The sequence below is a fragment of the Gymnogyps californianus genome, chromosome Z (genome assembly GCF_018139145.2).
Source record: "Gymnogyps californianus isolate 813 chromosome Z, ASM1813914v2, whole genome shotgun sequence".
NCBI lineage: Eukaryota > Metazoa > Chordata > Aves > Accipitriformes > Cathartidae > Gymnogyps > Gymnogyps californianus.
The window spans coordinates 52,622,201-52,647,360 of record NC_059500.1 but is presented as its reverse complement, the minus strand read 5'-3'; the positions used below and the strand labels follow the sequence as shown (position 1 = coordinate 52,647,360).

At 36.9% G+C, this 25,160-nt stretch overlaps 1 protein-coding gene across 1 annotated transcript in view; it reads right to left on the bottom strand.

The window, feature by feature from the left end:
- PTPRD (protein tyrosine phosphatase receptor type D) overlaps window positions 1–25,160 on the bottom strand; it is a 329,742-nt gene that overhangs the window by 123,941 nt on the left and 180,641 nt on the right. The window contains exons 5-11 of the mRNA XM_050913754.1: window positions 17,878–18,066; window positions 16,654–16,662; window positions 15,903–15,920; window positions 14,124–14,234; window positions 12,750–12,761; window positions 10,456–10,725; window positions 9,163–9,744 (exon numbers count right to left, since the gene is read on the bottom strand). Of these exons, the coding sequence (XP_050769711.1) occupies window positions 9,163–9,744; window positions 10,456–10,725; window positions 12,750–12,761; window positions 14,124–14,234; window positions 15,903–15,920; window positions 16,654–16,662; window positions 17,878–18,066 (1,191 nt within the window). The remainder of the gene's footprint in view (window positions 1–9,162; window positions 9,745–10,455; window positions 10,726–12,749; window positions 12,762–14,123; window positions 14,235–15,902; window positions 15,921–16,653; window positions 16,663–17,877; window positions 18,067–25,160) is intronic.

The window sequence follows — 25,160 nt, the reverse complement described above, 5'->3', positions numbered from 1 at the left end:
CCAGCAACCTAATAACCTATGTGTGAAATGGCAAATACATACATGTATGTATGTGTGTGGATATGGGGAAATGCTAGTATTACATAAGATTGGCTGGAATAGTCAAGAAGAAAGTGTTAAAACCAATACACGCATTTCCAAATCTGAAAATGGTTTGCTCAGCTCATAAATAATGAAGATACTAAACACATCTTACTCTTTACGAAGACACCTAAATATTGAATGCTTTTGTAACCTGAAGAAGTTATAAAGTTATTGAAGAGATCTTCAGTAATGTTCTCATTATGTGACACATTTCTACCCTTTTAATGACTGGTATTTTTACCAATATAGCTGAATTTCTAGTAACAACACTTTCTAATTGCAAGAACTAAAAATGCAACTTTGATTCCAGCAGTCACGAACACTCTCTGTTGTTACGTGTTGTGTAACGGTCACAGAAATTATCTAGACTAAATGTTACCCTCATTTACTTCTGCAAATAATAAGGTTGACTTGGAAAAGACAGCAAAATACAACCCTGGCATTGGAATTTATACAATCATTTTGGCACCCAAGTTCTAAAACATTACTTTCAGTTAACAGTGCTGTTGATAAAGCATGAAACAGTGTTCCACAGCATTTCTAGCTTTTCAACAATAAAATGTGGCATGCTCTTATTTTTTAAGAAAAAAATATGAGATGTACTTCTTAGCACACACTGAGAACAGGTGTGACAAGTAGGATGTGACAATAATGATTGTTTCACAATCATTTTTCAGTGTAGAATTTTATTATAGCATTACAAGTACATTTTTTTGTACAGTAAAAGACTTAAAAACACCATGGAGCAAACAGTAAAAATAATTTGTGATTGTAATTCTTATCTTCCCCAGACTTCTACAGAATGTCACTCTGAGGATAACACTGCCCGCATGTACGCTGGTGCAGGTTTGATATCTAACCTTTAAACAGACAGATAACCTGTCAACATGAGGTGCATATTCAAGCTCCTGTGTGGAGGTTGAAAGTCCCTACCATTCACTTTTTTTTTTTTTCCAGAAACAGAAATAGAAAAGGAAAAGTGTAGAAGTATGTTGCCTATTTCTGAGGGAATGAGGGTAAACAGGAGACCAAGTCTCTTTATGGGAAGAAAAAAGGATAGGAGTAATTAGCTATTTTTCTAAAAGATGTCTGGTGTAAAAAGAGATCACTTCCTGGGTACTGCAAAGTGCAAAAGGGAAAAGACCACAAAGAACAGGAAGCAATTACAGGAAATATCCACAAAGTATTTTTGACAGAAATACTTCTAATTTTATCCTTTTGAAATTGAATGGATTTGAAATTAAGAGGGAGAGAGTGGGATAACTGGATAATTCCTAACTTTGAAACAGATTCTGAAATACCACTAGACGAAACTTTAACTTGGCAAATATATAGCATAGTCGTATAAATGCATTTACTAGGTGAACATTACCACTTCTTCATTATGAGGGTGGTGAGGCACTGGAACAGGTTGCCCACAGAAGCTGTGGATGCCCTGTCCCCAGAAGTGTTCAAGGCCAGGTTAGATGGGCCTTTGAGCAACCTGGTCTAGTGGAAGGTGTCCCTGCCTATGGCAGGGGGGCTGGAACTAGATGATCTTTAAGGTCCCTTCCAACCCAAACCAATCTATGATTCTACAATTCTATGAACTTTTTAGGTTAGCTGCTTCAAAAAACTCCTGAGTAACAACCACACAACAGCTGCAAATTTGCCTCTTGTTGGACATGGCTTAAAGTAGATGTGGAGCCCTGCTGCAGGCTTGCCAAAACTTAATACTAAAATCTGGAGTCTAGGCAGCTATTTGGAAGTGTTTATTTTGCTACAGGTTGTTCCAAATGTATCTCATGAAATTCAGGTGGACACCTGGCTATAGGCATTTTGTTTGCTTCAACTGACAAAAAGATAAAAACCAGTAGAACTGACCTGTAGAAAAAATTATTTGCTTCAATGTGTATCAAAGGATAGGGAAAAAATTATTTTGGCAAAGTAACTCAGCAGCATGGTTGGAGTTACAAATCACCTTTGCCTGGTCATGGAAGGTCAAACAACAGCTTATGTTATCTGTGCCATGCTATCCATATTGTGTTTGACGTGTCTATCACTGACCTGGAGGAGGGGATGGAGGGCACATGTTCCAGGTTTGCAGACGACATCAAGCTGGGGGGGGACCAGTCGACACAGTTGAGGGCCAGGCTGCTGTTAAGAGGGAGCTGGAGAGGGGGGAGGAATAGGCCAATGGTTCTCCATGAAGGTCAGCAAGCCCTGCCCTGGGAAGGCAGAGCCCTGCAGGGATGCAGGCTGGGGCTGATGGGGCCAGGGAGCAGCTGTGGGGGACGGCCCTGGGCCCTGGCGGGCACTGAGCTGAGCCGGGGCCAGCCGTGTGCCAAGGTAGCAACAAGGGCCAGCAGTGCCTGGGGTGGTGTGAGCAGGAGATGGCCCCGGGGGCCAGAGGAGGACAGGGACTGTCCCCTCTGCTCAGTGCCCGTTGGACCACATCTAGGTACTGCATCTGGTTTTGGGCCTCAGCAAGATGGCTCTGGGCTGGGGCCCTTGCCCTGCAAAGAGAGCCTGCAGGACTGAGACTGGTTCGACTGGGAGAAGGGATGGCTTCAGGGGCACCCAACAGCATCCCCGGCACCGATGGGAAGGATGGAGGAGACACAGCCAGGCTCTTCACAGCGGTGAGTGGCAGGAGGGCAAGAGGCAGCGGCACAAGCTGCCGAGACACGAGAGGCTCGGGTTGGAGATAAGGAGAAGCCTTTTCCCCACAAGGACAGCCCAGCAGTAGAGCCAGGGCCCAGGGAGGTTGGACCATATCCAGCCTTGGGGGTTTTATGCCTCAACTGCATGAAGCCCTGAGCAGCCTCGTCTGACCCCATGGCTGAGCTTGCTCTGGGCAGAAGGGCTGGGGCTGGAGACCTCCCTAGAAGATTACCCTGCCAGCCTGAATCATCCTATGATGCTATGATCTGTGCTTAATGTAGGGATACATGAATTGAAGAACACAGCCAGGCAGTAATAGTAAATGACCAGTCAAGTGACCCATATGAAGGTTGGTACCATCCGTTATGATAAATACGGCAGCAGATGGAGAATGAAGGGTATTTCCTGTCTCTCCGCATGTTTTAAGACCCTCATCCTCCAAATATTCCTTTCAAAAAAGCCCCTTTATGGTCTTAGGTCTGCAATTCTCGATCATTTTGTAAGACAAGTTGATGGTTAATTGGACTTCTGCAAATGCTGTTTGTCAAAATAATATCTTGCTGCATAATCTAGTCTCCCCTCACATTTTTCAACCACAGTTAGGCAACTCTGAAGCTGAAAACACCAACAGAAGAAAGAGGTGACAGGGAAATCTGCATCACTCCAAATAGATATAGAAGATGGAAAAGAAACAAAACAAAAACAAAATAACAGAAACTAAACAAACTGTATTGCTGATAAACTCTGGTAGAGAACCCAAGGCTTAAGTCAAAGAAAAAGTACCAGGTAAGAAAGTGGAACAGTAACTTTTAAACTATTCAGGATTTATGCCTAGAACACACGACATCTGTTAAAAAAATTCTTCAGTGGCACATGGGAGCTAAGCCAAGCTGGAGGAGCTGACAGAAGGTACTGGTCTCCTTCAAGAGACAGAAAAAACCTAGGGAAACTAGAAAATCTATGTAAGTGGACTTTATACTCTTGCTGAAGTGTTTTTAATTACACAGATCAAATCTAACTTTCCATATTAGTGCTGTACGTGGTCAGCTCACTGAATGGGATCTTTTTGCAGGAGCATTCTCTCAATATTGTCTTTTCTGTCTTTCCTGCTTTGAGGTCAACATGCTCTACAAATGTACATTAAACCCCATAACTTCCCTGTGCACCGAATATACCTCTTATTTCTTGCTTGTAAATATGACAGAACTTAGGTAGTACACACAATGAAACACCACAATGCAGGGACAAAACAAAGAACTAAGTCTAGAATTACTCTTTTCAAAACTTCATACCAAGTTCTACACCTTTGCTTACCTAGTCCTCCATGTTTATTGCTGGATAACCAGAAATAAACACAGATTGCTGGACCTTGTCCTGCAATGTTCATCCCTGATTCAGGTGCCAGAACAGAATCATAAAATGGGATCTCAAATCGGAAAGGCACTTTAGTTCCCTACACAGCTCCTCAGCTGGCTGAGGTAACCAGAAAAACACTCCAGGGCTGTGCTGGGTTTGCAAGTGATGCTGGAAAGGAGAGTCTCCAGGCTAGAAAGGGCCCCATGACATTGCTAGAGTGAAATCCATACCTAGAGCAAAACTCAATTAGTTCAATTAGGAATCAGTTTTGCAAAGGACAATAGATTGATCAAGAGAATTTACAATCAGCTGGGAACTGAAAGGGACCAAGAGTTCATGCTTCCGCTTCCTCTGGAAGAAGCATGAAGCTCTACAGAGAAGCTCTTACAATTAAAGAGTTAACGTGCTCCGGAGTTTTCGTTTTGCAAAATAATACTTGTACTTTTTGAAATACCAAATTGTCATGGAATATAATTACAAAATAAAATGGGTAATGTACTAACTATATGTGCATCCTACTCTCCCTCTGTCTTTCTGCTACAACAGAAATAACCTCTTCAAATTAGTGTGAAGATAGCTGAGGCTTGCAGTTCTGCAGTATCAAACACAGAAACACAGTATTCAAAGTAATTAATTACAATACAGTTTAAATATCCAAAAAGCATAGCACATTTTGTGAAAAATAACCAGAAATCCATAAATCACCTTCTTAAAACAATATGTGTAACTAACATTGAGGGAGCCCACAGAGTAAAATAAACATGTTGGTCAGTCTTAAAGACAGAGTCTGCATAGTCTTGTCTGAATGACTAGGGAACACAGTGAAGACTGCAGAATATGATTATACTATGTCATATAGACACTCTATGTCTACTGTAGCAGTAGAATTGTCTTAAAATTATTTCAAACTGCATTCTTCTGTACTTAAGTTCAGTGACAAAAGTAATGTGTGCACATTTCCAGGGCTCATCCACATATTTGCAAAAATCAGAATTCTGGACTAGAAAAAAATTAGATTAAAAAAAAATAAATCCCATATTCATACCCTATTTTGTGTCCTAACCAGAAGAAAGAGGGAGATTAAAAGCTAGAAAAATCACTGTGTGAGGGTAAGATCCTGAATATTGGTGTCATCATGTTAGCATTTAAATGAAGTAAACATAGGGACTGGGGCACTTAACAGAAGTTAACTGTGCTTTCAGAGCAGAGGGGTTATTCAAAAGCTGAAATAGTCTTTCCCACCTGACCAGAAATGTTCCTTAAGGGGAATTCTGTCACTTAAAAACCATCCTGCCCCACCTCAGCTCCAAGTTATTCCCCTTCCACCTGCTTCCTTGCATCACGGTTGAGCTTCCAGCTGCATGCTCTCAACCCTTCCCTTGTGGAAGTCCATTTCCATGAAATGCTTCACTAGGAGACCAGTACTGTGGAGTTTGAGAGACATGAGGTTTCCCCGTTCATGTGTTCATGAAAAAATCTGAAATGTCTGGCAAAGTAGCTAGCTTGCTACAACATAGAACTGTATTCCCTTGCTACAGATGCCCTTCCTCTGAATTTCTAATCTTCTTTTACAATAAGAACTCCAGAACCATTAACTCATTTCCCTTAAGCTAAGGCTCCGTTTATGTGCCCCGCAAGTCAGATACTTGACCTTCTCATTACTGTCCTTTTCCATATGTTCAAAAGATTAGCCTTTTATAACTGTAATAACCCTTAGTCTTCAAACCACTGCCAATCCTTGGTTTAAAATTAACAATATGTTTTATATTGTAAGTTCTTGTTTAAAGAAACATATGTTTACAGGTACACATTCATTCCCCAGAATATTTTTTCTCTCTCTCGTTCTCCAGTAATCCACTACCCAATAGACCTGATGTATCTCTCACTCTCCCCTCTTTCTACCTAAGCTCAGAATAAAAACAAGATTCTCTGAATTCCTTCAGTAGCTATCCTCTCTTTGCACATTAAAAACCAAACCAAACCAAACCAAACCAAACCAAACCAAACCAAACCAAACCCAAACCCAAACCCCGACATTCAGTTTAAAGCTCAAGAATTTTCCTGGTACACAGAGGTTAAAGTATGTTGCTCAGAGAGCATGTGTACTTCTGAAGAGTTTAAGCAAAGAAAGGAAATATGAGGAGAAGTGTGTCCTGGGCAGCTAAATGGAGACAAACCAACAGAGCTTTTGTCTTCTAGTGAAGTGAAGAAAAAGGACAAGAAGTATCATGCTAAAGCTTATACTGATATTTCTTTATTCTAAAATTTGGTGTTAGTAACTCAATTCACCTAAATAATATACTGGTCCTGACTCCATCCTCAGCAGAATCAAATCCTTTGACCCAAAATGCAGAATAAGGACTTTCTTAGGTGTAGCTTTTGGAATTGATCTTCCTTTATTCAAAAGGCATAGCTCTACAGCTGTTTTCCAATTACTTAATCTCTTAAAATGGTGTCTTTTTACAGTAAAGAAAACACTACTGAAAACAAGTGAGCAATAGGACATGGCTTTTCCTTAAAATGCTTAAGCAGAATACTCAAACACAAAACTGAACATAATTTTTTTTTTTTTTTTAATGATTGGTTGTCTGAAAAATGCTTCCTTCTCTTCCCCTCAAACTACATGTTCCTAGTCGATATTTTAATCAGAAATGCAATTTTCACTATAAGCAGAGTTTTGACTGACCTGCAAAGTGAGAAACCACTCATACAGCCATTTCAAAAGAACAATTCTGCTGTACTAAGAAAGCCAAGATTGTCATAAACAGGCTTTTTTAAAACAAATTATTCACTTTTTATAATCTCTCTCCAAAGATCAGAATACACATAAGGGAGGAAAGCTTTGAAGGAAACCAAGCTAACAGAGCCTGTAAGTCACAGCTGGCAATCAGATTTTGTTGTATACACACTCCAATATACCTAAAGTAAGCATAAGGGTTAAGCTACGTATTTACAATGATAGGCTTATTTGTTTCAAAAAAGGAAAAAAAAAATCAATCAAAATGTAATCACCATCCCATTCCTTTTTTTACTCTTTTACATATGTTTCCATTAAATCCACTTCTGCTGTTTTTAAATGGCACTTTGTAATTCACTATATTTACTTGGATGAGTTTCAGCTTGAGAAAGACTTAAACCAAAACAATCATATTCAGATTTAGATTACAGCAAATCTGGAAGAGAAGGGCAAGGAGGGCATTTTATTCTGTAGTGTTCACTGAAGAGAAACTGCTGGATAGAAAGATGGGAGAATCTTATTTTTTAAACAGACCCTGAACTGGAGAACTGCACTAGACTTTCTTAGCTATTTTTCTCTTTTATGACTTAAAATGTTCATATTTCAAGCACAAGTACCGGTGCTTAAAAATGCCTCCTGTATGCCACATTTTTGGTTTTGTTTTGATTTTTAACATAGTCACAAATAAACAATGTCAAGTCAACTCTGTTACGAAGTTGAAAACATGTATTGAGAATCCCTCCTGCACTGTTAACGTTGTCATAATTTCTTCAGATTGCCACAGTAATCAGAAACAGAAGGGCACATTTAATGGCAAGTTTTATAAAGGTTTTAATAAATGGAGTTTTTCTGAAGTCACCTCAGCAAGTAATGTAACTTAGGCTGGTCCAGCTGAGCCTCAGTGCTCATTATTTCGATTGCTTCATCCTTCTCTGGGGAAGCCACTGACAAACTCTTGCTAATCTAAAAGGTTTATGGTTATAAGTGAAAACACAGATGAGGAGCTCACTAAACCTTCTTTAAAAGCTTTTTGCACGTGGATTCAAAAAGAAGTCATATGTCAATATAAAAACTAGTCTCTGAAAAAGGTTACAATGCCAAAATTAAACTATGGTGTACATATTTACATTTGCATGTGCACACAGACACATTTTAATGTACCACTAGAAGGTCTAAAAAAGTTAATTTAATAATTTCTCAGCTGAGATATTGCAAAAGGTAACACCTAGACCTTTGTGTAACACAACACTTAGAAAGGTTCCAGGACAATACCTCAATTTCTGTTCTTTATTAAATGCTTATTGGTAAAATGCAGAAGTAAAAAGTGGATGAAACGTAACTGTCTTCAGTTACACTTTAGAGATATATTTTTTAAGAATTTGAGGGATGCTAAATTCTTCAACAGGAAACTTTACAGTACTAAAAAATTCAAGTAGAATTATATAATATTTCTAGGCAATCACTGACCTACAGTAATACTTCATACAGCTTTCTCTAAACTTCTAGACAAAAGGACCTTTTATTTCTCATTGCTATAATAAAACACTTTCTGCAGTGTAGCTCCACCAGAGCTTCTTGCTTTTGATTACATAAAAATTCTCTGCAATGTTTTTCACTATGCTTGCTTGTCCTTTGCTAATAAAACTAATTCATGGACCTAAAACTCCTGTATGGAAACAAAACAACGTAACTGCAAACATAAAACAAGAAAATGGTGACCTTGTGGTATGCACTTTGTAGGGGCAGGTTGGAGTTGATTTATAAATCCAAAGTGTACAGAACTGCTTTCTTGAACCTACACAAAGGTTTGTTGTTTTCTTAATGCTTCCATGTTTTATGTGTTTTCAGAACCTTACCAACTATTTGAATACACATGCAGTACACATACATTTTAAATTTCCAAAAGCAAGATTCACTAGAGCGATGTAGCGTAAGGGAATCACACACCACCTAAATAAAACCCACCAACATACGTAACTCCTCAAAGAAAGCTGTGAAGAACTACTTGATAAACACTTTTGGTGCACAGAGCACTGCCAAATAGAAGCCATAACATTTGGCCACCTCCAAGATGAAGGTCTCCCTGAGACTTCAGTTAAACTTCAGTTAAACTTCTTGAGATTGATAAAAAAGAAATGAAAGTGTGAGGTGATAATTTCCACTTTTCAACGATAACTTGCACTGTGGAATTGAGAAAAGGTTATCTGCAAAAGCTACCTGAATAAACTGGCTACCCTTAAGAGGAAGTTTTTTTCCAACATTTTAAACTCAAATTCTCTCTCTGCCAAATTTTCTGCATGTATTTAATTTTTTCACACAAATTCTGTTCATTGCGAGCTTACCTCCTGTTTGAGTGATGACTTGAATGTCACTAGAAAGTGGTCCATCCCCAACAGAAGTAAAAGCAAGAACCTTCACAGAGTATGTTTTCTGCGGTACCAGATTCCCAATAGTGGTAATATGGCTGTCAGCCACATTGTGCTTCATCCAACTGTTGACATGTTGAGTGGGGTCCATGGTGTAATAAACTCTGTAACCTTGTATTTGTCCATTAGGTTCCTCAGGTTCTTCCCACTGTACCAAAATGGTGGTAGAGCTCAACATACGGGCCTGCACATTGCGTGGTGCACTTGAAGGTGCTTGCTCTGAAGTTCTTGTTGACACAGGCTCACTGGGTGGCCCTCGCCCAATGTTATTTACAGCAACTACCCGAAATTCATACTCTGAATATGGGCTTAGGCCAGCCACGCTATAGCGTGTTGTGGCCACCCCATCAATTTCTTTATATGGCTCCTCAGAGTTTTTGGGTTTGTGTTGGATTATGTAGTAAGAAACTGGCTCAGGGTTTCCAGAATCCCAAGTCAATGTTATGCTTGTTGCTGTGCTTTCTGTCACCACAGGTGTTCCAGGAGGTTTGGGTAAGGCTAAAGATAAATGTCAAAACATACAGTTAGCACTATGTAACAGTAGACATTAATTATTACAATAAGCAGCTTAAAAAACAAACCAAACAACAACAACAACAACAACAACAAAAACAAAACAGGAAGATTGGAATGGAAAGAAGGTGTGATCTGCTCAAAGCAAGCTTTTGGCAATTATGATTTAATCCAGAAATCTATCAGAAAATCTTCAAGTTTTGTAGTGTAAGGTTTACTTGATATAAATTAATGATACTGACTTTTGTAAACATATGCAGAAGAGGAATCTTATAGACAGACAGTGCACCATTACTGTTTAATTTTCAGATATTTTTGGAACTTCTAGTTTCCTACTACTAAGTGAACATGACACTTGGACACCCAGCAACTCTAAAAATCAAATGACTGGTTCTTAAAGGCTCCTGCTGTTGACAAGTATATGCAAGATTACAAGATCCTTTATTTACTTGAAATGAAGGCTGGGAGCTAGACACAGGAAAATAGTGGAATATTATGATTAACTTATTTATTAGTATTATTGCTGTCTGTATCTACATTTTGTCTTATGCCAGTGATTGGCTGGAATATTTATCCTCTTGATTTAAGAGGATAAGAGGCATTTAGTCCCTTTCAGTGCAATATATTTGCTCGGAATATGGCAATGAATGAAAGAAAAGACTGAACTATGTCCAAATATATGTGCTTTGGATATACCTTTGACAGTTATCTGTGCTATTGCTTCTATAACACCAAGGGTAGACATAGCAACACAAGTATAGTTTGCAGACTGCCTGACATCATTAAGCTCAAGGACGTTCCTCCCTATTGGCATATCATCCTCAGGTGTCAAATCTTCTGCTCCTAGCATCCATTTCACATATGGCATTGGTGACCCCACCGCAACACACGTGATATTTACACTCCCGCCAGGCATGATCTCATGATTGGTGGGGGGGATAGAGAACCTCGGTGGGACCCGTCGAACTGGAACAAAACACAAAAAAAGGTAATAACATATACAAAAAAAGAAACTGAGTCTTGCATACGGACTACATGCAGTGTACAGACACAATTTAACATTTTAACGTGTTATTCCGATCTGCCAAAAAATATGTGTAAAAGAAATATGAGAATAAACAAGAATTTTGTCTGCACACGATGTGAATTATTCTATATTTACTTGAGGATATTATTAGGCATATTAATACAAGAGCTGATTCAGACCTATTAGGGCCCCACAGTTAACTAACTACATACTAACAATACACAAACACCATGCAAAAGATATACACACGCACACGCGCGCGCGCACACACGCACGCACACATATATATATGCATTTTATATGCCCATACATATATATATGCACAGAAGAAAACTGGAAGGTCAACAGCATGCTTGAGTTGATTACCAAAACCAACTTCAATGCTGCGTGCTTCCAGTTGATGTGAATAAATGTGCTAGGCCACATTGTCACATCACAGTCCTGGAACACATTGCCTACAGTACATTGAAAGTGCAATTTCATTTGCTTTCAGACTCAAAGTAGATGCAGCCTCAAGACCTCACACTAACACTGAAACAAACATAGAAAAAAAAAATAATTACACACAGATACAAATATATATATACACATATATATACATATATATACACATATACATATATATATAAATATATATATATATATATATATAGTCACAGAAAGAAACTAGGCAAAGCCAGTACAAAGTACTGGATTTGGTCATGCAGGCAAGCAAATGACAGAGTCAATGGAGAATCATGCTTAGGGAAATGTCTGAGTAAAAACTGCAGAAAGAAAAAGAACTCAAAAAGAAAACATATCAGGTGAGGAAAGAAAACTTGAAAGAGATGGGAATAGGATAGGCTGACAGATACAGGAGTTTAAGAGGAGCATAGAGTTTGAGGGAGAAGGAAATTAGATTAAGTTTAGGTGGTTAAAAAGCAACTGTTAGGAAGGGCCACTGGGAAAATAGCAGAACATTTAACATTCAGTATTCCACTATGCTCACAGTTAAGGGAAAGCAAAATAAGCTATAAGGATTGATAATATTAGACATCTCTGTATTGATAGCAAGGAGTGGCAACCTTAAACACATAGCAGGACATTGCACTAACAGAGTAGTTAATATTTAAGCAAACACAACACCGAGAAAATTACCAGGCAATAACAGATCAGTGTTCCTGCTTCAAATATTCTCAGTGGTGTGCACATGTGTGGGAGAGGTGGAAGAGAGAGAGGCAGCTGAGAGAGGTAGGTTTGTATTTAGGCCTTTCATTGGACACTGTACTCGAAACTGTATTTATTTGGGTTTAATAGAGGCTAATCATTAAGATAGTTTTAATTCAGCAAAAATAAAAATAAAAGACTATGAGTGAGTTTTAAAAAAAATAATGAAAACTGTGTTAGTCTGAAACCTTTCCACTGAGTTTGATTAAATTTCCGTGATCTTCTATGGATTCAGAAGGGGCTTACTGCAATGGCCTCATGAGTGAATGACAGGCAGAAGGGGAACAAGCAGAGAGCAAAACATCTGTAAGCGGCCAGTTCACACAGGCCACACAAAGCAAGCAGCAGGCAATGAGGAATTTCTTGTATTCAACACAATCCTTATAGACAAAGGAGAGTTTAGTCTTCATGCGCGGGCTGTTTAGAAAAGCAACTGCTGAAACCATTCCTTGAAAAGCAGGCATCAGTATAAACAAGAAATTAAAAGGGAAGAAAAAGCAGGAACACTGACCAAGTTTATTAGACGTTAGTGTTAAAGCTAAAAAGGTTGCCATGCATCCGGGTTCATTCTCTCTTATCATGCACAACAGTTAGATACCAGCACTCATCAAAAGCCATGACCAGGGCATTCTCTGCTTAAACATAACATTAACTTAAAAAATGCCACAATGCAGCTACATTCATTTCATTTGTATTCTTTGTTATTGGTTTAATTAATAGTTTTGTAAGGTGGGTAAAAAGTAAAAAACACACCAACCTTCTCGCAGCTCTGAGGGATGTAGGGGGTTTGATGCAGAACACAATGAAATGAGGAAAGGAGAAAAACAAGGGAAACACAGAGAGAGTAAAAAGGCCATATCAAGGCTTTCAACTGCTACTTGAACATCTCTACTTGCTCTAATTAAACCTTCCTACCTCACCTTGAAAAGTTAGCATTTTCCACAGCTACAACGGTGTTAGAAACAATAGCTAGCATAATTTTGAAATTTTCCTTTGGAAAAAAAGGTATACATGCCTCATGCAGTACAGGAAAGTCAGTATGTTGGAGGAGAAGAGAAAGAAAAAAAAGATCAAATAACTTTCTATGGATGTCATAACTACGAAATGTTTTCCCTTCTTTTTTTTTAAATTAGCCAAAAGAGTCACACCATACAAAAACATATCAGGTTGATTGAAAAATCAGCTCTAAAAAAAATTTCAAAATCAAGCTAGGTATTTTTGGTAAGGTCATCACCCTACAGTAAAGTTTACAGCTGTTTATGTTTTCAGTCCTATTTCCCCCACCCCCTTATACCGTAGACACACACACACACACACATATATATACACATATGTATGTATGTATGTAATAGGCTTTGTTGTACAGAAAGCTACATCAACCAGCCGTTGGAAATACTGCCAGAAACAAACCACTTCTTTCTAGTTGAACCAAAGGAATATTTTCGTATGTTAAAAAAAATTAACCATTTCTGCTACTGTACAGAGGGATATAATGGTTTCCTTATTAATCATACCTGTCACATAGACAGGCAATTTCTTCAAAAAATATAGCCAATTGACTACTATCATTGTAAGGACTACACTTCACTCACAAGTCTTACACTAAAGATATACAAATATATATATACATACATATATATAAAGAAGAAATAGAAAAGAAGAAAATACTGTTGTGCTCTGCATACATATTATTATAAAGTTAGAAGCTTTTCCTTTGCAATTACGCAGCAGAGGTCAGGTAGGCATACACCTCAATGCCTTGGGGTTACACTCAGCTGATTAGTAGCACACCGAGCAGTCACCTCAGGAGTTTGAAAAGAAAAGCAATACAAAACCAATAAAAGAAAATAAATGCAAAGCACAATTTAACTTAATGCAGGAAAAATAGAAGTCAAGATGTAAAGATATAAATATACTTACAAACCTTAACCCACAGGATAGACTGGACTCAAGAGTGCTTTAAAAGAACAAAACAAACCCCAAGCCTTTCCTCTACACTTTTAAATGAATTTTACGACTGACACATTTACCATGGCATTTTGATTATTACAGTGGTAAGTGTATAGAACCTGAAAGTATCTTAGCCCTGAACCTGAATGAAGAGTGGATGCCAGGGTTATGTCATTCCTACCTCTGACATATAGATTGGCAGGGGCAGAATAGCGTGTACCCGCACTGTTGGTTGCAACACACTCATATTTGCCTTGGTCAGATTCTTCACTCAGTTCAATTTGGAGGGCACCTGTATGAATATAAAATACATTGCCAAAGAGACGGTCAGAGAAGGCTTTTTATATCCATAACAATACACCGCTTAACAATATGAAAAGCTTGTATGCGAAGGTCCACTCAACGTCGGTTCATTTTCTTGCTAAGGTGCACAGACAGAAAATGATGCAATGAAAAAAACAAAGAGATTATTTTTTTCACATCATCAGTGCTAGCACAGGAAAACAATTTGCATTTGGCAAAAAAATCCCCTCTCTAAACAATACTCTTTCCTAAACCATTAAAATGAAGATGGGTGAGACTGCTTCAAGGAAGAATGGCTTTTGAATAAAACAAAAGAGATTAAGTAGTTGGGTCATTATATTTTTTAAATTTTTATTTCATTGTTTTGATCTAGTAACAAAAGTAGCACAAAAGGTGGTACTCATAAAAAAGGCAGGACAAGCTTCAAGAAATCTTCTGCTGAAGAAAGCCAAAAATGTGCAGCAAGAACAAAAAGGCTGCTTGAAGTGAAAAAAAAGAAACTGCATTAGTCATTTATAATTATCAAAATATTATTTTAAAGAAACAAAACTCCCTTAAGACATGCAGATTGGTAAGAAAAGAAAGACAGTTTTCCGCAACTTACAATCTTAAAGTACGTTTGCTGAAAAACAAAGAGCAGTTGAATTAGAAGACAAAAAAGTTAAAATCCATGGTCTACGCCAACAAGGAAGAACCAACCAACCACTGCTGAGGACCACAGGAGGGCCCCCCCAAGACACCCATTAAAATCCACAAGTGGGATTAGCAGTGTGGTGTCACAAAACCCAAGAAAAATACAAAACAAGAATTACAAAAGAAGTAAACAGTTTTGCCAGAGTATCAAAAACCAACAATACCACATACTACCAAGAATAGTAAGTCATTAACCTTTAATTTCCAAAGCCTGTAGATTAGAAGATCCAAAAATCCAGAGATGAGAGAACTCCAAGAAAAAGAAAACAAAAAAAAAAACTATAAAGGGAAAAAAAACATTTCTGTAATTTTTTAGGGGGGACACATCATTTTCAACTTTACGAAGTTAAAAGAAAAAAAAGGATTGAAGAAGAACAAAAATAAAAACCTTTTATGAAAGATAAGACAAAAAGAAGATAGTCCATGTTGTCTTCTGCATGTCTGCTACTGTTCTCCAGACCATCTTGGCTTTGGTCCAGGACAAGAACAGCTAAGGAAGAAAAAAAATGATCTTTTTTTGCTCCAGTTGGACAAAAAAAAGAGGAAGGAAAAAAAAAGAAAAAAAAGAAGAAAAAGAAGAAGAAGAAAAAGAAGAAGAAGAAGAAGAAAAAGAAAAAAGAGGGACAAATGGTACGCTGTGACTGGGCTATGGCCAGAAGACCTGGATATGCTTTCTTTGAAGCATATCACAAATCAAATTATCATTTCTTTTTTTTTTTTTTTCAATGAACAAACAAAAAAGGGAAAGGAAGAGGGAGTGTGCAGAAAGAAAGGTCACAATATGAGAGTCACTGATCATAACCAAACAGGACAAAGGAAAAAAAAAAAAATCAGATGATGGACATTTCTGTGGTTTGTTTTTTTTTTCTTAAAAAAAAAAACAAAACGGGACAAAGATGAGAGGGATGAAAGGACAGAAAGAATGAGTAAGATCATTCTGTGAACGTTAGTTCAGCACTCTTACCTCTTATTGGTGTACCACCTGGGTGGATAATATGAATGCAAATAAGATTAGAAAGAAGAAGCATTAGTACGAGAAGAAGGAGGCTAGGGCTTTGGAAGAAGAATCAAATTAGATTTACAGAATTAAATAAGGTCTTAAGAGAAACTTGAATTACTATACTGTTAAAACAGGAATATATTAGATAGTATTATCAGGTTATAAAAGCAAGTTGCATTGTACCACAAAGGGCAAAAAGGCTACAATTGGCTGCACTGCCATTCTCAGAGTAGCATCTGAGTTCTTAGATGTTTGGTTATATAGGGTTAGATATATATCGAATATGCCTCAAATACTTAAAGGAAACTTTACAATACTGTACTTATGACATAGTTTAGGAAAATATTGGAAATTTTATTTAAATATATATATATAAATCTATATATATATAAAAAGAGGATACACTGAAGGTTATCTCAAAACAAACACTGTAGTTTAGGCTGGATTATGGCATTTACTGTTCTACAGCTATGTGATACATGTGTACTGTTTCTTTTAGGTGTTGCTATGACTGATAAGACAACATTTCTGTGGAGGTGTGCGTGTGCGCCACTATAGGGATCTGGTGACTACACTGACTGTTAGTAAAATGCATGCCATGCATTTTAAGAATAATAATAGTAATCATATAATAATAATCATAATCATAATAATCATAATATTCTGAATATGGAAATTAGTGGGGGTGAAGTGCGCTTCAGAACTAAGCACTTACCAATAGATTCTGGAGATTTAAATACGGAGAGAAGAAAGACAGCATAAAAATATTATTATATTCCTTATAATTTGGTACAAAGTTTTCAGTTAAAGCTTTATATACTAAATCATCTATGTCACATGTGAAAAATTAATTCTTAATTTACATTAACAGAAGGTTAATTTACACAGTTCTGCTGACAACAAGCAAAAAGTCAGTTAACAAGACGATTTAACATCACAGGACAGGTCAAAAGCTGAGAATTCTGGGAAGACATGTGATTAAACAACTTAGATTCTACAACGATATCTACTACAATTGCCAAAGAAAAAAGCTCATTATATGCCAATTATCTTATTTAGGGATAAGCTTTAAACTTTATAAATTTAGAGTTGTTTTTTTTTTTAAATCTAAAAAGAGCAAAAGAATAAACTAGGGCAGGAGGAGAGTGAAAGAACTGCTAGGGAGGTGCAAGGGGCAAAGAGAGAGAGAGCAGCAAAAGCTGGATTCTACACCACAAGCAGACTTCTGTAGATCCAGAAAATGTAGGATTCATAAAGCTTTAGCGTGGGCGCACACTACTGTGGCTAAATGTGTTGGAAAAATGCTCAGCCAGCAAAAAAACTTTATTCCATAGATTACCCAAGGATTTCTTTTCCTTTTTTTTTTTAATTTTCTTTTTAAGGTATAATTGTGCATGGGAAAAAGTACTGTGTTTTATGTATTTGTGAGAGGAAAGAAGATGTGTCCAAACTGGCTAATCTTTGGTGGAGTCAAATGTGGAAAAGACAGCACAAAACACATTTTAAATTTTAATTGAAGTGTCTAATGCAGGTTTTGGTTTTGATGAATACAACCATTGGTACTCCTTGCAATTTCTGAATGAAGTCCAATGTTGAAATAAATTTGTTAAAAAAAAATAAAAAGGAAAGAAGAAAGAAAGAGGAGAAAATGGATCCATCAAGTACTGCAAAAAGCAGTAAAGAAAAAAATTATCAAAAAGTACAGTCACAGCAGTGAGCAATGTGGAGTAAACAGAAGCTGCAAAACACAGAGACAGACTCTAGAAAAGGCTATGACAACATCACAGACATGGACAACACACTCAGTAACACAGAAAAGAGAGGAAGAAGAGAAATTATTACCTATAAATAAAAATTAAAAAAAGGAAGAGAAAGAAAAGAAAGAAAAGGTGAGAGAGAACAACTCTGGGCGTTAGTGGAAACAGTAACAAGACCCTACCTGAGCGTAACTGCTTGATGCGGCCATTGTTGTTGCTTGTGTCAACTGGTAAGAAATCTTTGAACCAAGTTATTTCAGGATCAGGATTGCCACTGGCTGCACATAGCATGGTAGCTGTACGAGTTCGTTCAACCACCTTCAGCTGTGGGCCCATATCAATGGTGGGGAAACCTCGGGGAATTTGATCCTCTGCAAAAGAAATGTATGATTTGAAGGATTTCACATTAGTTATGTAGTAACTCATGAAATCCCGAATCATCACCCTGCTTAACATTCAGTGGTCCCCTAATTGTTTGTATGCAAGGAATTGATGCAAAAAACAGATACTCAGGCAGTATTTTCGGTAACGTACAGTGATCAAAATTTTGACACAAAATAGAAAGTTCATAAAAAAGTGGCTATAAACTTAATATTTATAAAATGCATTAAATTGGCATAGATACTGTATGTAGTGCATAATCATTAGACTCCCACTATGGTACTTTACGACACTGATGTTGCTCTGCTTGTGAGAGTCCTTATTATTTTATGTGAAATATTGAATTATCATGCCTACCAACCACAGGGAAAAAAACCTTTCTTTCCATGAGACAAGTACATAAGGAAGTGTGATCACGCAGTATAGGATTTGGCCAGGGACTTAGGAGACCCAAGTTATATTTCTTGCTTTTATCATTATTACCTATGTGCTGTTGGTCTTAATATTTAATGTCCCTGTGCTTCAGTTGTGTATCTGTAAGACGGGTATGACAGCACTTTACTGCTACAGAGAAGTGCTGTGAGGATGAATGCATTATAAGATTGCAAAGCACTGAGAAACTCTAAACACTGGATCTATGCAAATATCAAAGTTAAACTGACAAGACATTCATAATGATCTTGAATGGATACAACTGGGTCAATTAAAACACTCAAATATGGTCAAAAAGCCTCACCCTAGTGCAGTCATTAGCGAAATATTAAGAAATACTGAACAAGAGCAATTCGTCTTAAGATGATACACACTAGCAAGTAACACTGGAAGCACAGTGGGATCAGGCAATTTCTCAGAAATCAAGTTAGCATAGGTAAAATAATCTATTTGAATTACATCATCTTGCTCTTCATTTCCATTAAAACAGCAAAAATATTTTTATTGCAAAATAATTGCTATTATTTCAGTTCAAAAAGGACAAGCAAAAAAAAATCAAAGAAAGAGGATCAATACTAACTATAAAACACATATCTTATTAAATGTCTTGATTGGTGGTTACTGACATGCAATTGATTAAAGGATAAAATTAACTTAGAAGAAATTGTTCAATGTCAACTCTCTTTCATTACAAATGTGTCATATTTCCAAATAGTTTCAGGGAAGTCTTCAGACCTTTCTGAAAAATGTATAGCAAGCAAGTACTTCCTATAAATCTTTGCAGTTCTTGGGGTCTGCTGTTGCCCACAAGCTACTTAATTGCTTGCAATGCAAATGCACATAAATATTACTCTGGTATAGTAAACAATTCTCCAGTAAGTTTGCATAACTCTTCAGAGCTAGTGTTTCTACCAATCAGTGGTTAAGTGTCAAATTCTTCACTAGCTATAGGCTATTCCCAAAGAAAGGCATGTTTCATATCTATTTATATACATGAAGTCTTTACTTTGGGAGTAACTGACAAGATTTGACTTGTGACACAGAACAGGATTTTTATCACCTGACCTTTCCTTTCCTACTTGGCTCGTACAGAAAACCCTGGAGTCCCTTTTGCAAATACATAAGCGTACAACAAAGATAATCTATCTTGAATACTAACAGGATGGAGTAGTAAAGAGCTTTCCTTTCTTATTTTTAATAAGGGTAATTAAATTCCATCCATCCCCCTTATGCATAGAATTGCTTTGAATGAATGCTCTTCATGAAATTTTCATGAGAAACATCACAATGTTACAGATTCAAATAGCCAGAACTGTTATATTTTTGACAGTTGTGGCTTGTTTCCAATCTGGCTTTCAGGTATTTGGCAATAAAACCCAATATTCAACATAAAATGGACTGGGGAAATAATGAAATTTCTAATTGGAGTGCCTATCACAGTGGATTTCGTTTTTAAGATGTTAATTGCTTTTTTTCTCTCTAAGTTTATTAGTGATTTGTACAAAACTGTCTTTACCCTTTGGTGATACCAAGTTTGACAGATCATCAAACACACTGTGCAAAGAGAGCTGAGTATCAAATCAGTCAACAACTGGCACTCAGCCACAGTAAGACAAAAGTAACTATTAGAAAATTTTGATATATTGGTAGCTCTACAACTTTACATGAAGTGAAAAGAAAAATATTTTTTACTGCTCATTAATATGCTCATTAGGCTTTAAACCATAGTATATACCACTGTTCCCTATTAATATTCAGTTCTAGTGAATTAGCTTCCAATTCATCAACAATTTAAATCAGACTTGACCTTCTCAAAGCCATTTGGTACTGTCATTTTGAGAGGCCATTAAAGGGCAGATTTCTCTGTCCTTGTGCTTAGTGAGTCATACATGTAATACATATTTTGTTTAGGATGACAGATACAAGAGATTTAGAAATAGAGCACATTCTTTGAATTTGTTAGGTGTCTTAACAGCGCTGCATTCCATCACTGGCATTAAGGGAATGCCTTTAGTACTGTGCTAGTATCATTTCCAATTGCTGGAAGAGCTCTACAAAAGTTATTTTTCGCCGAATGTATGATCTGAACAACACAGAGAGGCAATTACAAAGACTGGTTACCACAAGAACACTTAAGAGAGAATGATACAAAATGGCCTCACCTTGTTTCCCATCACAGTTGTTCTTAGTATTTCTAAACTGTCTCTCTGTGTATTCAGTCTGTTTGACATTGCTCATCTGTAAACAATGTCTTTGAGATTCCTACCTCTGCTGCCAGTTTTGTCAAAGTGGTAATTGCTTCCCTTCCAAGCAACACGGAAAAAGCACATTAACCGCTACATTCAGACTTCAGTATACCTACAGACATTGTCCAACACATAATTTCATATGTTGCTGCATTTAGAGTAGATACTCAAACTCAGCTTTTATGTGTAAACAGTAATTTTGATGGAGTGGTGTCTTGAAAATACCAACAAGTTAAATTATGCCCTACCAAAAAGAAACCATACTTACCTTTAAGAGTATCTACAGGAAAAAACTCTGAACGTAGCTGTGCCACAATTATATATCGTAAACTCTGTTCTGCTCATCCTTTAACTGTGTTTTCTCTCATCTTAAAGGAAAAAGTGTGCTGTTGCAATCTCTGTTTTTTAAATGACAGGATTCTTTCATAAGACTTCAGGAATTTCCCAAGATATGTCTGAAGGTATATGGTTAAGCCTACATATATAGAAAAGCTGGATCCAAAGAAAGAAGAGGATTTCATCCAAATCCAGTACAATGGATTTGACTCTTCATGATAAACCTACCCAGGTGTACAACACAGCTAAATGAAGAGAAAAAGAGTGATCTTCATCCAGTATTTGTGCCACACCTTCTTAACATTTTGACTAATTTTCCTGTAAAAAGCTACTTTCAGGTCATGTCTAGGTTCTGCTGGCAGCAAGAAGAGTGGCAGCTTTTAGAAACGGATTGGGTCTTAAAGTCTTAAATTCTTCATAGCTACCTTGCTGAATCACTTTGGCAATCAGCATCATATTTTAACACGAAAGACAGACTAGCGTGAATAATTTTCTCCGTTACAGTACATTATGATAATATTACTATGATATGGATATGAAGCGCAAATGTGAAGTACCCAGAGCAAATTGTGATGACTTTGGTTGTGGGTTATGGAGTATAAAGGCAAGGTAATAGCACCAGAGTCCAAGACTGGACAGTAGACATGAAAGCTGAGTAATATTCCTGTTAAGTATTTCCTTCCACATTAACTGTTTGCACCATCGAAATACCCATATTCCAGAATACCCATATTAACCTGTAGATAAATCTGTGTAATCTGCCTAACTAAAATATATGCTCAAAGTGTTTCACTGTGCCTCTTAAAAAATACTGTCCTATGTGAACCAATTATTGTCATTGTGGAAATGGAGGGTGGTTCTCCATTCTATTTAGGAAGAAAAAAAAATCTATTTCAGGATTCACTGAAAGCATTGCCACAGGCAAATTTTAGTCATTCTGTAGCTCACAGAATAAAAAGGCACACATGGAGTATTCCCAGAATACACTATAGATACTGAAGATAAACTGCCGCAATAAAGTTTATTATTTCAAAGAACAGTGTAAATAAAGCTTTTATTTTCACTATTCCAGATGGCAGCAGCATATAATTTGCACTCTTTTGACATCACGACCGTATTATTCAAAATCATTCTTCCTGCAACTGAACTGAACACAGGACTGAGAACAGTAAAATCAAAGAGAGTAGGGGAGGGAGTAAAATCAACGTTTTGCAGCAAAGTTGGTATTCTGTACTATTATTGAAGAACTATGCATATGAATAAATTAAAAAATAAAAACAAAGTAATTTCTAATTATATGTAAAAGACTAATTCAGATTTAAAAGATATAAAGCATCAGAAAAGTGCCAGTTAACAAACATTATTCCTACTGAAATATTTTACAAGGTAAATTTTACCAAAAAAGTAGTTATGAACACACAATAAATTCTTGTCCTAGCGTCCTTTGTTCAAAGCTGCTATATACAGATGGATACTTTTACTTACTGGTGCTGTAAGTCAGCAAAGGAGGGTAATGGCTACACTGTAAGAATCGATCTAGGTACCTGTTGGGATTTCTCTTAAATTTCACGCAATTATACCACACAAGGAAAGGGAATTAGACATCGATAAGATGATCAGAGACTCACTAACAGTTAGTAAATATTAAAAAAGAGAACAGCTGCCCACACCATCCCACTAAAAAACATGCATTTAAAAATATCTTCATATATTGAAGAGATGTGCAAAGCACTTTCAATGCAAAAGAAAACAAATTTGTTTAGTAGCTCTGTATGCAATTACCCTGCAAATTGCAAAGTAATATCTATATAACAGAATATAGAGCCACTTAGACTGAATTATCATTTGTATGAATGTTGAAGCAGCAATTTCACATTGCATTAAGTCAGTTAACATTCATTGTTATTAGCATTTAGCCTTAAATAAGTTCTCTGTTTTAACAAATGAGTGCATTGAGCCTTTGAAATTAGATATCTTCATAAGGACATGAAAATGGAAAAAGGAATTTGCACCTTTTGGCAGTTCTCAAAATCTGCTAAATTAAAGACTGCGCATAGCAAGGTCTTTCCGAAGTGACCTATCTCACTCACGTGAACAATGAAACACCTCCCACTCTCCTTTAACAATGACATTCTGAATTACAAGAATTAACATGTGGAGAGTCGTCACTCATATGAAAACACAAGCCTCAAAATAAGGATTTATTTTCACATTTGCACTCAGGCACTGTCGTATCGTATAGCGCACAGCATATCATCCGAACATCACACGCCCAAATTTGGTTATGACTGAACTTTTGGATGTCTGTTCTGCTTACTGGGAATGGAAAGGGAAATATAAAAGGCCGTGTCCTAAGAAAAAAAAGTAGGGAATCCAAGAATCCCTGCCAGATGTCCCTTTTCTAACACAAGGAGAGGACTCAGTCAGAGTTACGATAATGAAACAAAGGCAGAGAATGTGAAGTGGTGTTTTAAGTGCAGGGTATCATATATTTAGGAAAAGAAACACTAAACTTCCGAAGCAGAGAGGATACAGCATCCCACATATTACCATATGCAAATGTTGACAAGAATGAAGCTATGTATTTTGCACCGGCGAATAAAAGACAAGAGGACAGGAAAGGGCAACGATATGAATTTCCATGATTACCATTTCTAATTTGAGGCTTAGTTTCCAGACAGGGTTAGGATTTAGATTACACTAAATCAGGGTTAAATTGGGGCTTGCCAAGAATGAGGATTAGGAAAATGCATGATTGCTCTATCAAGGCAATATTTTTAACATACTAATATTTGTGTTTTTACATCCTCCTTACTTTCATTTGAAAAATAAAGGGGAAAGAATAACAGTAGGGCAGTGATGGCAGTCTTTGCTTTAAGCTTTACTTTTTCACATCACACGCAGTTTTATGGTGCAGTAAATAATGAGATCAGCAGCAGGTTCGTATGTACACCAGAGCTCACTTCTCATGTTAGTAGTCTGAATATACAGATTGGTCCAGAACACATAAAAGCATTAATTTTTTTTTTTGTTCCCCTCCTTTCTACTCATTAATACTCTGTGTTAAAATATTGATATTAGTAAATACACGACACTTTTTATAATTACCTCATATTCATTCTTAAGTATAAAGCAATAAATCATCACAATAAAGTTGTAACATACTAATTTGAACTGAGAAGGGGGCAGAAGCATCTTGGTTTTGCTTCTTGTGATCATGGCCATTTCTGTTATTGATGTTACACAGCTTCCAATGACTTGTTTCCTCAATGCCATAATCTTACTGAATACTTTTTAATGCAGCCTACATACTCTGCAGCCCAAACTGACAGCTATAAACTATACTAACTACATTAATGTCACAGCTGCAAAATTTAAGGACCTGACAAAGGAACTGTAGTGGCAAAACCATCAACTTTGTTTAAGTCTTATTTTCAAAGGAGAATAATACTGTTTTTTGCATTTCTAGCTCAGCATCAAACCTGTGTATTTTAGAAAGAGAAAGGGGACGATTTTCACTTTGATAAGTGGGTAGAAAGATGCCCCAGAAGTCTACAGTTTGGTCCTTTAGAAGAAGGAAATAAGGAATACGGGTGATAAAATTGTATCCCTCAAGTTTTGACAAAAGATGCTTGGGTCAGGACATTAAAAGCACTTTTGGTGCAGTGAATAAAACAGTAAGTTATTCAAGGTAGAGGCTATGCATTCCAACTGCTTTTTATGGTGCCTGGCACAACAATGCACCCATACAGATGTAGCAATTTGGATGTTATTGCAGTATTTCAATAAATAGCAACATAATGATGAGTAACAAACAATAAAAGTGCTATTATTGCTGAAGAGAATGAGAAAAAAGAGATATGTTGTCAGAACAGACAATGAACTCTGGAAAAATGCAGTTGAAGAGGATATCCCTTGAAACTCGGTATTATTGAGCATTACACTAACATTACTGGTACAAAATATGCACAGTTTTTCTACACCTAATGCAGCATTCATTTTCATTGGTCTGAAGAGCATGCTTAAAACATTCATAACACATGACTACAGATAGGTGACTGTAAAAAAAT